Source organism: Athalia rosae, chromosome 3 (genome assembly GCF_917208135.1).
Source record: "Athalia rosae chromosome 3, iyAthRosa1.1, whole genome shotgun sequence".
In the NCBI taxonomy this organism is placed as follows: domain Eukaryota; kingdom Metazoa; phylum Arthropoda; class Insecta; order Hymenoptera; family Athaliidae; genus Athalia; species Athalia rosae.
In genome coordinates this window covers 15,695,437-15,712,350 of record NC_064028.1, presented here as the reverse complement: position 1 = coordinate 15,712,350, position 16,914 = coordinate 15,695,437, and the positions used below count along the sequence as shown (strand labels likewise).

At 37.9% G+C, this 16,914-nt stretch overlaps 3 protein-coding genes across 10 annotated transcripts in view; 1 reads left to right on the top strand and 2 right to left on the bottom strand.

Annotated features, from left to right (window-relative positions):
- LOC105690327 (formin-like protein) overlaps positions 1-8,006 on the bottom strand; it is a 30,690-nt gene extending 22,684 nt beyond the window's left edge. Inside the window, exon 1 of one of the 2 annotated variants that reach the window (XM_048652656.1) lies at positions 7,347-8,006. In XM_048652656.1, the coding sequence (XP_048508613.1) occupies positions 7,347-7,571 (225 nt within the window). In that variant the 5' untranslated portion in view covers positions 7,572-8,006. The remainder of the gene's footprint in view (positions 1-7,346) is intronic. The other variant, XM_048652657.1, reaches the window with a different exon arrangement.
- A 126-nt stretch (positions 8,007-8,132) lies between these two features.
- Positions 8,133-10,896, top strand: LOC105683574 (GATA zinc finger domain-containing protein 14-like). Its single transcript, XM_012396260.3, has 2 exons — positions 8,133-8,688; positions 8,767-10,896. Exons 1-2 carry the CDS (start codon positions 8,287-8,289, stop codon positions 9,118-9,120), a joined length of 756 nt encoding a protein of 251 aa, XP_012251683.2. The 5' UTR covers positions 8,133-8,286; the 3' UTR covers positions 9,121-10,896.
- Positions 10,897-11,631: 735 nt separating this feature from the next.
- The window catches only part of LOC105683568, a 40,702-nt gene continuing 35,419 nt past the window's right edge, over positions 11,632-16,914 (bottom strand). For all 7 annotated transcript variants that reach the window (XM_048652661.1, XM_020850975.2, XM_020850976.2 and 4 more), the window contains one exon: positions 11,632-16,636. In XM_048652661.1, coding sequence (XP_048508618.1) covers positions 16,405-16,636 — 232 coding nt within the window. In that variant the 3' untranslated portion in view covers positions 11,632-16,404. The remainder of the gene's footprint in view (positions 16,637-16,914) is intronic.

The following is a 16,914-nucleotide window of genomic DNA, read 5'->3' as shown; positions in this document are numbered from 1 at the left end:
GATAAATAAAGAGAGGAGAGAAAAAAGGAAATCCCCGAGGAGGTAAAGAAAGAGAGAAACCGCAAGAGACTTCGGTGCGGTAACGTTGTATAGCTCGGTGAAAATGCAGCTCGCTTCGCGCGACCGTCGACGAGAAACATCGAAGATGAAATATACGCGTTCCATCGACACGATGCAACGCCAATGGGTACAGCGATATCGGTACGAAAATTTCATCCCTCAAGGATGAAAAAATTTTCCATCGTTCGCTGGCTAATTTGTTGGGAACGGACCGTATTTAACTTCAAATATATCACGTTGCAACGTTCAAAAACTTATTTTTTATTTATACCTATGTACAAAATATGCACAGCGCTGTGTATATACATAGGTATATATAGGTACACGTATATAAACGCATCTACGAGCAAACGTACGTGACCGGTGAAAGTTTTGTAGGATTAATGTATACCCAGCCGTGTTCGCTGTGCGCGTTTAAAAATACATAGAAAAGTATATGAAGGCATTTACACGGTATACCTACCTGCGGGGGCAAGAGTGCATGGTGTTCTCGTACCGCCGCTGCACCGCCCCTTCGGAGTCGTGAGATATTTCCGATTCCGTGTAAATTCAAGGGTTGTCGAGGCCGCGCGTAAACCAAAAATTTTCCACAAGTTTCGAAGAGATTTTTCCACAGCCCTTATCGTATATATACCGTACTACGGTTCGCGCCCGCATTTAGAGGGTGGTGTATTTAAAATAGTGTCGTTCGTCGTCGCCTCCTTATAGGCAGAGTTAATTTCCCTATTAATAGAATAAGCGCGGGGGATATGAAGAGGGAAAAGAGAAAGAGGGCGTTTGAGGATCGGTGGAAAGTCTGGATATAGAAACGCGTACAGATAAACATACATGCGCGTAGGGCACGGTTACACATATACCTACGCGCGCGTCACATCCGTGTGCACTTCGCACCGAGCGATGCATTTACATGTACATGTATATCTGGCGAAATAAAATGTGGACAGCGTCTCAACGTCGCGGGGTTTCCCCGATGTCGAGCTTGAAGAAAATTTTCAACGAGGTTCTTTTCTCCTCATTTTTAATTCGCTCTGAACTTCGACCAACGAATTTTCACGGCCAACCTCGGCGGCCAAGAAACATAATTTTCACCTAGATACGGATTTTTCGGGCTTGGCGATTCGCCAGATAACAAAAACCGACACTATACTACTTTCATCGGGATGAAGATCGAGATGAAAGGCGCCCCCATGATTCGGCGATAGGGAATAGAAATAAATAAATAAATGATAATGATAATGATAGGAGAGAAAACGATTTCATATCAGATTTCATCTGTCTTATACTTTTGTCCCTACACTTTTTTGCGATACGTGCATTTCCGGTACAGCTGCATTCGGCGCATTCTAATCCATTACATTTATGATCAAAGACTGAGAACCCCTGAGGACTTGGTCGTCTAAATATAGACTCGGTAGTTTTATCTTTTCCTGGAGATATTTCAGGCGCCCATATAGTTTGCTTGTCCGTTCGTTGCATGAGCATTGTTTAGAAGAAACTGCATAGCCGGAGGCCGGCCCTTACACATATATATGACACGTATACATATGTATATTCCCTACGACGGTGGATCCTTCAACGCCGCTCCTCAAATTATAACGGAAGCAAAAAAACAATCACGAGGTTTCTATTCTTACATGCAAATGTGGATATTTTCGTTTCCTTTAATAGTTTTAGTTTGCCTCTTTTCACTTTTTATTTTAATCAGCGGCTGCCAACACTCCTTAAAACCGACCCGCCGCAAATTCAGATTAATTATTTGGCAAAAATAAGAAGGGAAAAACCTGAAAAGGCAAACAAGACGGAAGTGGTGAGCTCAGAAGGAATCACATTATTTTTCACAATCTTCATTTCCTGCACTAAATGATACGAGGCGACTTTTACTCCGTTGAGTGTAGTGCGAACGGATCGACGTGAGTACATTTCTTTTACGACGGACGCCCTTTGCCTATAGGGTTATCGAAAAAATTGGAGGCAACGGGAGAGGATTTTTCTTTTTTATCTGGATACCAAAGGTCAAGGGGTCAGATTATCACACGTGTAGATGGTGATTCTAGTACAAGAACATTTTCATAAATATACGCGTTATACACGAGAATAATAATCGAAGAGAAAATGAAGTCGCATACTTCGAACATTTTTTATATACATATATATTTTTTAGGGCTGTCAAAAGTATAGATATGTCGCAGCTGCTGATGGAGGAAAGAAAGAAAAAAAGGACGAAAGATCGTGTAAGATATTTTTCAGTTTTTCGATTATACGTATAATAATATAGGTACCAAGACCTCCAACAGCTGCAGCTTGCAGTCGATGTGCTTTGTAAATTCGCGCGCACATGCCTTAGATGTGTTTATACGTGTATACATATGTATACCGAATATACGTTATACCTATAGATATAATATGATGGGACCTTTTCAAGGTTCAAAAATATCGGATTACCTTCAGCTACGTACAATTTTTACAGATATTTAATTTTAAGAACCGGATGGGGCGAGTCCAAAAGGAACGTTAAAAAAAATTAAAAAATATTCTTAATGATCGGGTCTAGATTTAATGAAATTATTCAACGTTACGCGACAAAAGACAAAATTGGGAAACAGGAGACGCGCTCGATCGGCGCGGGTCGATTAATTTTCCGGCGATCAATTTTTTTCTATTCTCCATTCTTTTGTCTGCCGTTTTTTTTTTTTTTGCCGCTGTTACACGGCAGCCACCCGGAAGACAAAGATGTAAGAAATAAAAACAGATTTTTTATACACGTATACAAAGCTAATTAGACGATGAAATCCGACGCCGGGACACCGATCCTTCGTATTATACACTAAAACGCATCCTTCCGAGAGAATCAAATTTCATCTGCAGCGTGCACTTTGCATCGGTACACGTTTAGCTATTAAAAATAAAAGAAAAGGAGATAAAGGTAGAAGAAAAAACCCATTTTATGGGTATAAATTTCATGTTCATAAGGATATCGTACACCTCGTACGTGAAATTTGTTCGGTAAACGATTCATTCGGTTAATTAATGAAAGGGTGATAAAAAATGTATATTGTATTTTATCATATCACGTACTTTTATCAACAACAAAATTCCGCGGAACTTCCGGTTTCATACGCTTCCTCTAAAATCTGCCTGTGAAATAGACTCTCGCGGAATTACTCTCCTATAGTTTCTTTCTGGATTCTTGCAATGTTTTTTTTTTTTCCCTCTTTTCGCCCTTCCCTCTTTCCTTCATTCTTCCTAATCCTCGCAACGTTCTTCTGCAGAATTTGACACGAGCGCGATTTTCTAAAGAGTCACCGTTAAATATAACTATTGCGCGAAAGAGAGAAGTAATATTACTTTGGGTTACCGCCTATCGTATTGCGGCTGCTACTTCGGTGCACAAGTTATGGCCAATTACGGTTATAGCTTCAAGCACTGCAGCTCGTGTTTGGACACAGCGATATATATACATGTACTTTTTCTTTCTTAACTTATAAATAGGATAGAAAAAAAAGAACAGAAAAAAGAAAAAAAGAGTAAAAAAAGAGAGAAATGGTAAAAAATCTATTCGTGAATCGGATTAGTAACGATAATTCCCTCGACCGTGGATAGACTGCACGTGACTCATTCCCTCGACTCTGGGTACTCTGCGCGCTCGCACAACGTTTTCTATCGCATATATATATATATATATATATACATACGTATCGAGGAAGCGAAATTATATTACACGCGTAAAATGTATAAAGCATATGTAAAGATATTTTTTCACCCATACATATAGTCGAACAGAATTTATACGCTCCGATGAAACACACGTGTCTGTATTAATACCACGTGATTATAGTATTATACATATACACACTAGAATATTACGTTCGCGCGTACACGATCCACGTTTTATTTACAATCTACACAGAGACTCTATCGAGACGCGAACGGATTGAATCGATAAAACCGGAATTTGATTAAAAAGAACAAGAATTTAATTAAACCGTATGAAAAAATGTGCAATCGCGTCGATATTTATAATATTTTATAATTGGCTTACTACTATACGATTCTCACGTTACTGTTATTCATGAAATTTTTTCGCCAACATCTGCCCCGGAATAATCATTGCGATGATGCGAAATTTTTCGCGGAAACGTCGATGAAAAATCTACCAGATACGCGTCGTGTGTTACACATACTTATACAGCACACAACGTGTGGTAGTTTTTTTATTTTAATTTTTTTTTCTCGTTTTTATTTCAATATTTTAATTTTTTATTTCGCTCCTCAAAGAAGTGTGATGACCAAGGGAGCATGTATGATTCACACGCGCCAGACTCTTCTGTCATTAAAATTGTTGATTCTCGCGATGATATCATCACGGTATAGGTACTATATGGACGTACCGAGTCTCTGAAGGACCGACGTTCAACCTCGACAAATATTTTGAACACATTTGTAATAAGCACTGCTATGAGAGAGAAGAGAAAAAAAAGTCGTACGTAACTTATTAGGCGAGAAAGTGGCTTTATAAATTCACATGGGAATTTTTTGTTTTACATTCACACAGCGTGTATAATGATGGTATAGTATAGTCGATAGACTGTTTTCTTTTCATAATTATTTAGACGAAAACCGCGAGTGTCCACACAATTGTCAATGATATACAGCGAATAAACACGCGATGATCATTCGCACACACTTTGACTAATTAGCGGGCATTATACCTACTCGTTAACCGAGTTAATGCCGTGGTATTAAACCCTTGTATGGGTATGCATACACGCTCGATACAGAAGTATACTCTAGGCGGTTAGGTGTGCCTGCCATAGTTTGCGAATGAGGAGATTGCGATCTCCTCTAAACACCGGAGTACCGCGCGTACGCCACATTTTTTCATTTGGGATCACCGTCGCTCCGATTATATTTTCGTCGAAAAACTTTCGAGACGATAATGAAATTCGGCTCGTCTTTCATTCTGATTATACCTGTGCACACAAAGTGTCCTCCCGAATTTTGAACATCGGGTTCGCTTTATCCAATCATCGCCGTGACTCCACCGGAGTGGGGATTGTTTTCATGCAAACATAAATGTTTACCTCGTACACGTACTACGAGTAAGAGATTTTTTTCGACACGTGCCCCGCGCGCTGGACCACGTGGACTTTTGACAGTTCGTTCGTTTTGTTTTTGTTTTTTTTTTTAATTTTTGAAAAACGAGAATGGAATTTCGCAGATGTCTCGAGTGCGATCTCTTCTCCTTCGGGCTAAATGTCGGCATTAATACACCGTTTGAAATAGTAAGATTCCGTCATTTTTTTCTTCTCCTCTCTCTCTCTCTCGCCCTCTCCGCTTCTCATAGCCCGAAGAGCGATTCAACACGGCTTCTAGACCTTTCGAACAATACGTACTTATCATAATTTAGCATTCCTGCAGGTCGTTGCAGCAGCGCGTGGGTCGCACGTTCCGAAGAGCTGTATGTCGACCGGCGGTCGCCGGTCTTATTACCGTCGAACTAACACACACGATATGCGACAACGAACTGCTCCGCGTTGTACTATACGGTGAGCAGGTAGGTATGTCGCGGTACGTAAACGTATATCGTGCATTACCTAAGCGTGCGTTTTCTCGACCGTGTGCGTCAGCGAAATCGCACAATCGTACTGTGAATTAAACACAACACGCGGAGTTATTACGTGCGTGTCGCGCCACCGTGGATGCTTAAAATACCCGAGTACACACCGCGGTGTTGATCTTATATTCTCAGGGTAAGAGCGTATCGAGAGATGAACGCGTAAAAAGGTGATTGTAAAGTTTATGAAACAAAGAGACGATTTTTATCGAAAACCTCGCGTGCTGCGGTGAGACGATTTATCACCTAGCGTACTCCTCAACTGCACGCATCCGCGTCATGGTCACGACGCGGTGTACACGGTGGGAAGAGGGAGGAGTAGAGAAGATGGAAATGTAAGAAAGGGACTTTCCTTTTTCACTACCCCGCATATACGAAGTTTCGTTAAATTATTTTCTCGCACCGCACAAAGCACCAACGAATTTCACGATTAGGGGTAGCTACTCAATTATCAATCATTCCGAGACCCCGTATAGCTCTGGCAACTCTAATCAAGAAAGTCACGCGATGTACGCGAACGAATATAACGTGTAAAATATTCCTCGTTTATTCGCTCGTGCTCGTTGTTTCTCCTTTTCTTTTTCTTTCTTTTTTTTTCTTTTTGTTTTGGTTTGTTTTGTTTTGTTTTTTTTTTTTCTTCTTTCTCATTCAAGACGAGACAGACTGACAGACTGCAGTCGTCGGGCGTAATAATACCCTTTGAGAACGAGCGAAACAGTAACTACATTCATGATATATTAAATCCATTGAGTTATTGCTTAAATTGGACGGGCCATGGGGAACATAGGATGCGGGGGATTGCTGGGGACGGAGAGAAAATAAGATATCGGAGAGACGGGAAGAGAGAGACTGCAGATACCGTCTGTGTCGTCGTTCTATGAGAATGAAAAAGAAGACTAAAAAAAAGAAAAAAAAAGGGTGAAACGAGAATAAGAATATAAGACTGGTTGATAACGAGAACGAGCGAAGCTAAGCCAAAGCCGAAGGCTACGACTACAGCTGAGTTGACGGGCCTAGGGGCGAAAATAAGAAGATGGAAAAGGATGGAAGCCATCAGCCATCAGGGGTCTCAGAATGTGAATGGCTCTCTTTGTTTTTCATATCTTGGAACCGATTGCTCCTACGATATACACACGCGCGCATTACAGCTGTACAAATGGAGTGAGATTATCGGAACGGACTTACGACGCCGATATTATTAGCGAGGAATTACAACAACAACAACAACAACCGAAATATCAGGTCCTACCGAAACGAGCGTTTTATGCGGTGATAAAACTTTAGAAATTCTTTTTATTGCAGGACTCTCGTTATGATCCTTCTCTCCCCCTTCGCGCGCACGGTGTTGGCGGTACCGCCCAAAAACGATCATTTCTCAACGCCTACATTTACGCTGTTTTTTTCACGTCCTGGAGAAAAACTCGTCCGATAACTCTCAGACCTCCTAGACATCCGATGAATTAAGGGCGGGTGAAACGAGAACCTAGAGAAAATTCATATGCAGCTGCAATGATATCGTATAGGCGAGAAACACCCACGCAGGAAGTACGATCTCGAGGATCTTCTCGTACGTGTTGACCGGAACGCAGGGAGCGAGGCAAAGGGCGTCTTCTCGATGACGAGGAATAAAAATAGGAGGTGATCCCTCCGATAGGAACCGGTGGACACTTACCAGGACTTTGGTGAAACGTCTTTCGAGCTCCGCAGCGTCCGGCATCGGCAATCTAGGTGTTGTACTTCGGACGCTACCAGCTCGGTTGTGAGGTCCGCCTAGAGTCCCCATGTTAGATTGACAATAATTATGGTGGCTATTAGTCGTACTGTTCACTCTTTTATGGTGAGAATTAACCACACCGACGACAGACTCCGTATCCCTACGGCTTTGCACGATTCCCATTGTTTGTTTACCACACAATGTAATATAGACCGATAGACGACACGCCGCACGAAATTTCACAATTTTATATTATTTGTTTGATTTATTTTTTGTTTTGTTATTTTCATCCGACTACCGCGCGAGATAAACGTCAGCGGGGAATAGATGTCATTTGCCTCCGAGGAGACTCGTAATTATACCCTATTTTTCACCTTATTCTCATTCCACGTACAGATTTATTTTTTTCCATCACCAACACCATGCAGCAGTACCAGCAGCATCTAACTTTGTTAGCCAGACCGCGCAGAAGCGTGCAACAGGTACCGGAGACGACGAACTAACACCATCCATTGCTGACGACGAAACCGACCTCACGGAGAAACTTAAACTCGCACTATACACAACACACCACGGCTCGACGAACGACTCGGTACTCTTAACACTAACAGCTTCACCGCTGATCTGAATGCCTGCCGGCAAAGCCAGTTTCTAAATACAGCGCGCCGAGCGGCGCCCCCTGCAAACTCAACGGAAGAGCATCCGTTCGTGATTTTACTCTCGACATCTGTGGGAAGGGATGAAAAGTTCCATTGTTGTGCGAATTGTTGAATGAAAATCGGCGTCGCATCGAGACGCGATGACCGCCATAGAGCGTCTACATTTGACAGTAATAAATAAATAAATGTCAGTAAATAAATAAACAAACAGTGGTCGAGAGAAGGGAAGATCTTCAGGTATGCCGAAGAGTCCGTTGAGTGCCCCAGGCGGGAGTAACGGGCGTAATAATTACGATTGGAATTCACGTGATCGTCGTCGTGGTTATAATGGATCGGGAGGAGGTTATAGTAACATTCAAAATGATAATTATGAATCGTGCACACCGAAGAAGAATGAACAGTCTCCCCGTATGAATGACGACGGCTTTATACCTCTGGGATACAGTAGCCCTGTTAATCACCATCAGAGGCACAGTGGAAATTGGAGAGGATCGGGAAATGGACATAGACGTCGTGGGAGTCCTATGGGGGCTGGTTACAATAACTATGGAAATAATTCCTATCACGATACTCCGAATTCTAGATTCAACAATTCCAATTCTCCAAAACACTTTCATAAACAACATTACGGACAGCGCAGGGTGAATAGAGTTTGTTGATCGGTATAATATCTAAGGACTTTGATTGCCAATACCTATAACTTTGTTTTTTATTTTCAGCCCCATCAAAAGGATGCGCACAGACATGTGGATATATCGAATTATGTGAACGCTGCCGCATTTTTAGAGGATCCATGGGTAGGGTTGATAAAAAAGCTAGAGGGTTCTCAGACTCCACAATTTGTGCAACCCACGGAGGCTGCGAACAGCGAGGAACCGTCACAACCTTTGTCGCAGCTTGAGATCGCTAAGAGTGTTGAAATTTCGAATTCGAATGCAAGTGGAAGTTCATGTGGAAGTATTCTCATAGGAGATCTTACCGTTAAATCGAACAGTCCAACTAACCTGGAGTCCGATAGCCCGGATAATTTACAGACACCTGTAATCGAGGCATCACAATCGGCGACAAGTTAGTGAAGCTAGAGGTTTTTCTTGGCCTCGTCAAAATGTACATACGTAATTAATGTTGTAAATATTTTCGAGGAACCGAGGAACTCTTCAGGGTTTTTTTATACTTTTTGAAAGGGCTTCTTTTCATTAGTATATGTTTACTACTGACCACAGAAAATTAATACTCGCGGCTATACTTTCACCCCCTTGGAAACATCTATTGTTATACCATATCAAATATCTTGTATACTACCATCGGTATGGATCGCGAAAATATTTTCACCCAATATATTTCAAATTATCCATGGCTGTGAAAATAGCAAAAGATTATATCCGGACTAACTAACGCGCAATTTTTAAACTCTTCGTTATTCAAATATCAGTTACCGACTGCACATGGAAGTCATAAGTACGACGAAGTTATAAGCTTTTACTTGGATCCAATGAATCGTTTGAACTACTTTTAAGATGGGCATGCTTTAATTCAGCATTAGACCGCAATAACTCGATACGTCACATATAATTTCTGACTAGATATATATCTATTTTCATGTGACTCAAGTTGAGCCAAGTGCAATTTAAGTTAAAGCTGATAATTTACATACTATAATTACTCAGCCACCCAACCGAGTCTGTAATATTACTCGATATCTACGTAGAGGGTAATTCTACCATCTCCCATCAATTGTGTCGAATCACCGCACCCATAGTTGATGACATTTGTACAGAAGTTCATCCGTCTACACGTAATATAAATTTAAGTGGATCTCTATAGCATCAGATCTTAACGATTCTGATCTGCAATCACTGTACGGTCAATTATGAAACAAAACTTATAATTTGATTCTAGAATTTTTGTTAATCAATTTCTGTCTCGCCTGTTAATTGTAAATTAACAACTGAGTGGTACGAAAAATTCTGACGATTATTACCAAGCAGAAATGATGGCAGTAGATTAAAAATAACAGATAAATTAAATTATCACTTACAATTGGATGTTTTAATATTTTAATGAGTGCGTAAGTACATGCAATTTCTCTATTAAATAATCATATATATTCGAATATTTTTTCAAATATTTAGAATACATTCAACATGACGCAGTTCGTGTATATAGTATATACATATATATTGGTTTTATATTCACTTTTATCATACAAAAGAAAATTTACAGTAATTATTTACTACGAATTATTGTTATTATTAATATCATGTACCATGGTGAATTCAGTTTTTACACAGCGTACCGATTGCCAATGATACATTGTTGTTATATCAATATCAATAATTATTATCTAAATTAATTATTTTCCAAAATATAGGTATACTCGCGTTCATTACTCTGGTTTAATTTCAGATTGAACGCAAGTATTAGCGATCTCACAGTAGTTTACACGTGAAAGACGACAGAGTTGTTTTTTTGTTTGCTCATAAATACACGTATTTTCCTTGCTTCGCCTAATTCGTCTTGGTGATAATTTTTTTTCTTTTTTTTTGGACCCGTTAATTCATATCCACTTTTGTAGAGAAACTCCACCGTTTACGATGAATCCAAATTTTCGTCAGACTTTTTCAAAAGCCAGTTGGAAATACGATAAATTGACGAGAAAAATGAGGATAAAGAAAATCGAAGAAAAAAGAAAAAGAATGAATTTATAATAAATTATATAAAAACAAATACGATGAGTACAAATATTGTAATAACGATAAAATGTTTACGGAGGTAGTCTGAAAGACGATGGTTAATTATAGATACGTGTTTAAGCATCATGTAACAAATAAATAACGATTTTACACTAACTTTGTTATTTAAATCTTGAAAAACAATGTTCATCCAAACCTGTACATGTACTTATTTACCAATTGAACTGATCGTGACCGCGGTGATCAGATAGATTACCAGATAATCATCGTACGTATATCATGCGACTCGGTGTCGGAAACAAATTTTCATCGATATCGAACACATGTCTATTTCAACATGGTCCATCGATTCGATCGCTGAGTTCGTAGGTTCGTATACGATGATGAAACAAATTATGATAACGAACAAAAAAAGCAGTAACATTCTTGGCGATCATTCTTATCGCTCGTATCCTTCATTCGTTCAACCACCTAATGAATAAATGTTCGGATGATGAATTCGAGGGTCGATGCTTTTATTTCGATTTTTAGTTCAGTTGGATTCGTTTTTAACGTTATACAACCCGTACGCAACAACATTCTATAACGATCAGTTGATACGGAAATTCAATTATAAGGTATTTCGCGAAGGTACAAGATACAAGGTATATTTTTTCGTTTCTTTTTTTTTTTTTTTAATACAGCTAACTCAGTCCGTATGACGATTATGTATGCGTCAAGATCAATTGTATAAACGATAATGCGACGCGCGTAACCGCAAAGGAAGTTCAATGAAATTATTGTACAGAAAAAACCCTAGTTCGCAGATCTCTGACATCATTTATACGGTAATAATGACGATGATGTAAGCGATGATCCTTGACTGTTTTATTAAATTTCTATACATTATAATTTTCATTATTCATATATCAATTTTTATACGAAATAAACCGACAGATCTTATAAGCTATAGGTATATCTGCTCTACATATTAATATCGTTAAAAATTGACCACGTATTTTATATTATCATACAATAATTATTATCTATGTAGGTATATTATATTTCTTGGACCCGAATGATGACAATTATAGGTATATTTTTAACGATCTATACACGCGAATTTTACATGGCGATAGTGAAATAGTTTAATAAGAGATATGCGCGGCTTGATTAAATTCTATATCCGTGTCATCATCATTATTGTTAATAACTATCGTTATCGTACACCCCTTCCTCCTAATACCGCGTGTAAATATATATTTCTTCGTTATTACCGACATGCTCGGAAAATAAATGATGTATAGCGTGTAGTCGATATAGGTATAATATAATACAAATATAAATTCGGAGCAGAGTAGGATGAAACCTCAAATAGAGAAAATTTTCGTCTACGATTATAAGGCTATCGAATTAGGATGATTTTAGCAATAGATACAACGTACAAAGCTGTTCGTCCTACGCTATTCTATTGATTTTACTAAAGACCTTGCGACGACTACCCTTTACCTGACGCCGAATCATCGAGTAACTATGAAAATGTCGTCTAGCTCCAAAAGCTGGATGTTATGACGGTTCCGGCGAAGGCACGTCCCTATCAAACTAGAATAGCGCGAAAGTATTTCTGTTTTAGGTAAAAAATCGTTGATTTCGAATTTTCCCCACGGTTTTACACATTCTCGCCGCACATGTGTATCACCCCTTCAAAAAAGTATCCGAGCAGGGAATATTTTTCGCTTTGAAAAATACGGAGGATGAAAATCATAATCGAAATATGCGATAGTCGAGTGCTTCGCGGCCGGTAAAAAGTCATGATATTATACATGTTTACATAAAATATACATATAATAATACATTTACCGGTACGCGTCTACGACAGGTTCAAAGGGGGACTCCGCATCGAGCGGGTGAGGTTGAATAATTGATTGACTCTCGAAGGAATCGATGAAACTTGTTCAGCTGGCACAGCTGGGCCGCGGTCGACTCCATTCCTAACTCATTGATGTACATACAATGCCATTAGCTATAAATTGCATATAATATCACCGACAAATATACAATCACACATTATGTCAAGTTGTCAGAGTCAGACGTTCCGCGCATGGTTATATCGAGATCGTCAGGGTTCAATTCACCCTGCGCCCCCGTTTTCCTAGTCCTCCTCAAATAGTTATAATAAATTAACAATCGAGCGTGTGAAGACCAAACCTGACCTGCTGTACACGTGTAATATATGTAATATACATATAATAATACTTATATGTATTGTATATACAATATGTAGCATTTAGGTGTGTAGGTGTGTACTATACATAGATCAGGTGCTTAGGCACGCCGAGAGCGAGGTGTACGTCACTTAATAAAGTAGGGAATAATAATTGGTTGCTGACGAGGATATTATATGGTATATGATATTATATATATACATATGTACATACAATACACACATATTTATAGGTACTTCAAGGTGAAAGGCTTAAGATTTAGGGCAAGAGTTATTGATTCGAATTGAACTTTTTAAAGTACCTCCTCGTTTCAATCGTTATAAATTGAATGCGGTGATCGGACTACCGTCTTTTTAATTCATAAATTGGTATGTATACATGTACTTTTCAATATATCTGATCTATACAATACCTACTTCAGGCGTGTGGTATAATTTTGCAAAATATCTATTTTCAATGATCAAAGATTCTATGAGATGCTGAGGATTTAACTTTGAACTACTTGAACCTAAACCCTTCTTTGTTTCTTCTTTTCTTAGTTATTTTGTCTAATGATATATAAGTAAGACGATCTCATGACTAGAAAATTATGCAAGATATAACGATATGACGATTATAATATTATAATTCTTTGTTTAATATCCTTATCAACAAACTTTTGGTACCATTATTACCATATTCATATGTCTTATTAGAGATAACGACAGGACATTGACTTTCAGTTTATGATTATTATTAACTTTTCGCGTTTTTGCACGGATGTTATTAAAACTTTTGTATTCAGAATCAACTCCAGATACTTTCATAACTTTCAGTGACTCGATAATTATTTCATCTCCAATTAAAATGTTAATACCTAATTCAAATTTTCAATTCAAGTAGATATTTATGGAAATATCGGAAGATTCGGTGCAGTATAACCATGGTTATAAATGTATCGCACTACAAATTATAGCCGTAAATAATTTATACAGGTTCATGTTTTATTAATTAGTCGGTACACATGTAATATTGATACTCGTTGGATGGTGTACCTATTATAGGTGTATATGTATAATATATGTATATCTACATTGTATGTATAATATTTTTTCAATCAGAAATATGTCAATTTTTTTTTCCCAATCCTTCAATGTTATTTACACAATAATTTTCTGCCGCAGCGAGGTAAAATTGTCATTTTTATTTCACTCCTTGTAAAATTAATATACCCGTTACATATGGTACAGGTATACATGTATGATAATTATAAATGATTATTCCTATTTTTTATCGGTGTAAATAATTATTCGCCTCAATTATCAATTGATATTATAAGATTTTATTTATAAGGATCACGAATTTTAATCCGGCATATTTATATTCTTTGGTCTCATCGTTTAAAGCTATAAGGTTGTTACAATTTCCATAATATAGATTATGAATAAATGTGTGTCATATGGATCTTTGTAAATATAGGTAAACATTCAAATTTGTATGTTACACATGGTATGTATATTCGTATTTGTGAGGGTAATTTTATAGGAATTCATCGCCAAACTTCAAATGAAATCAATATCATTGCGTGTTTATATGTGGGAAAGCAATTTTTGGTTTCAAACGAAATCAACTTTTTTTTGTAGCAAAGAAAATAGTGAATTCAAATAATTAATTGTGAAAATTATTAAGTTTTTCTAGGCAGTGTACCTGACGATGAACAATTAACTGCGTGTATGTATGTACCTCAACCTGGAGGTGAAGTTTGTTTTCATTTCCTCCGTTGTTTTTGCATCGAAATAACTCCGCAAATCGTTGTAAACTATGTCAGTGATATTGTTGTTATAACGCATGTGCTACAAGCGGACATTTTGTCTTCTCGTCTTTTGTTTTTTCGTTTTACTTTTTCAATTATTTGATCCGATCAATGCATAAGATTGTACAGAGAAAAAAAATTACTCATCGAGGTTACCAGTGTTAACGTTTTCTGCTTCAAAAATTATATATACATAGGTATGTACATGCTGCATTGTTCAATCGATCCGTAAATTTCTTTTGCAAACCTCAACTTCATGCAGAACACACGTATAACATATATAATGGATATTGCTGATTACATCTTTGTTAAAAGTACAAATATAATTTTCTACAAATCTATATTTTGACGCCGATGATTATAAACGCGAATATTGTTGGAGCATACGTACGTACGTACGTAACGTTTTAAACATTTTGTATGTATACCAGCTGCTCCACTGTTCATATTTTTTTTGCGTTTTTCACGTTTCGCTTTTTTCTATTTTCGCACATTTGTCCATATGCGTATGACCGTGTGTATCTACTTATGTATATACATGTAGGTATACACATATAGTATCTATCTGCAATCGTGCATACGTTAACACGGGGCCATTAACGAATTAGTTACAGAACTTTGGGTGGTTGGAAACCGTCGGGCAGTCGCCGTAAATGTATAATTAGTTATACAAAGCACATCGCGCAAATTGAGGAACATCAGGTTTTATACAATACATTAAAAGCAATTTAGAGGGGGGTAAAAAAAAAAAAAAAATACCGTATACGCAGAAACAAAACGAGGTTGAAAAAAATGTGTTATCTCTCGTTATTACTCATTTTTATATATTTACATGCGTTATTTTTTTTTTAATTTTATTCATTCATTTATTCTTCAATTCTTATAACGATACAAAAAGTGGTGTCATGTGGTGTGATTCAGTTTACTTTTGATTTTTTATAATTCTATTATTATTTTAATTATATTTTCACTTGACAATCCACGGATCCATCAGGGAGGAAGAGGGAAAGATTTTTTTGTTAAAGGGGATTTTCTTGATATGGTTTTAAAAATATCATTATTATTACAATCATTTTTCAATTTTCATTAGTTTAGGGAGGGGTTTTGGTCCCGCTTAAACTCTGCAGGTGTTCAAATTTACGGAAATAGTTTTTTCATTACTTTTTTTTTTCTCAATCTTTGTTTGTTCTCTTTAGAATCTATTATATCCCGAGTAGACGGGATGTAATATACTTTTTATGAGAATTTAGGTATTCATAGCAATTATGAATTAGGAGAAAACTTCATGCAATTTATATCTCAATATAAATAAATTTTATACGCGTTATATAGTAACTCGATAAATTACTTCACTTGTTCTTTCTTATTGTTTACTTTATAATATTCATTGATCGATTAATTTATTCGTTAATTTTTCTTCAAATTCTTTATCAATTAACACACGAATATCACGAAGTGTTCGAAGATTAAAATTGTCTGGCGCGCGATCCGCACAATGGTAAAATGTCAGCTAATCGTAACCGCACCGCGACGATTATGGAGCCATTTGCAGAATTTGCCGATGAAATATATGGAGACGACGGCGATGACCGCGGAGTATAATCTGACGCGGCGTAGGTACGGCCGTCAAACGAGGAGTTCTTCGATGACCTCCTCGGCAAGCAAATTCTACAAGTACTCGTCAACGCGGTCCATTTCGTCGGGGGGGCTTGGCTCGGAAATACTCAAAATTGGCAGACCGAAATGCTGCGGCGTTTGGTCAAGGCTTGTCTCAGGCGTACGACGAGCGTAATCGCAACTCCTCGCGTGGTGATCGACGTGGTGCAAATGATGTCCTGGAGGATGATTGTGATGCCGGTGAGAACGGCCGAAATCCGGATCGCAGGAACGACGATAAAATCTACACACAGAAATGGACGTTCGATTTTTTTTGCTTTTCCAACAAAACTCTGCAGAGGGGATAACTGACGAATCATTTTCCACGAATGTTAATTGATCCGGCGAAAAATTATCATCAAATTTTGGATTAATTTGGACGAAGCAAAAAAAAAACATGTAAAAACAACGAACGTAAAGCAAAACAAATTTCGAAGCTTGTTGTATTCGCGTGAGCCTCCAGCGTGGGATTTTTTGAAATTGCTTGGAGCTTTTTTGTCCTTTGGGGTAACGGAACGTTTC

Bases quoted from the DNA above. Each gene is read 5' to 3' on its own strand.
- LOC105683574 (XM_012396260.3), top strand. From the start codon at position 8,287: ATGCCGAAGAGTCCGTTGAGTGCCCCAGGCGGGAGTAACGGGCGTAAT. The intron at 8,689-8,766 runs GTGAATAGAGTT...TTTTATTTTCAG, and splicing joins AACATTACGGACAGCGCAGG to CCCCATCAAAAGGATGCGCA.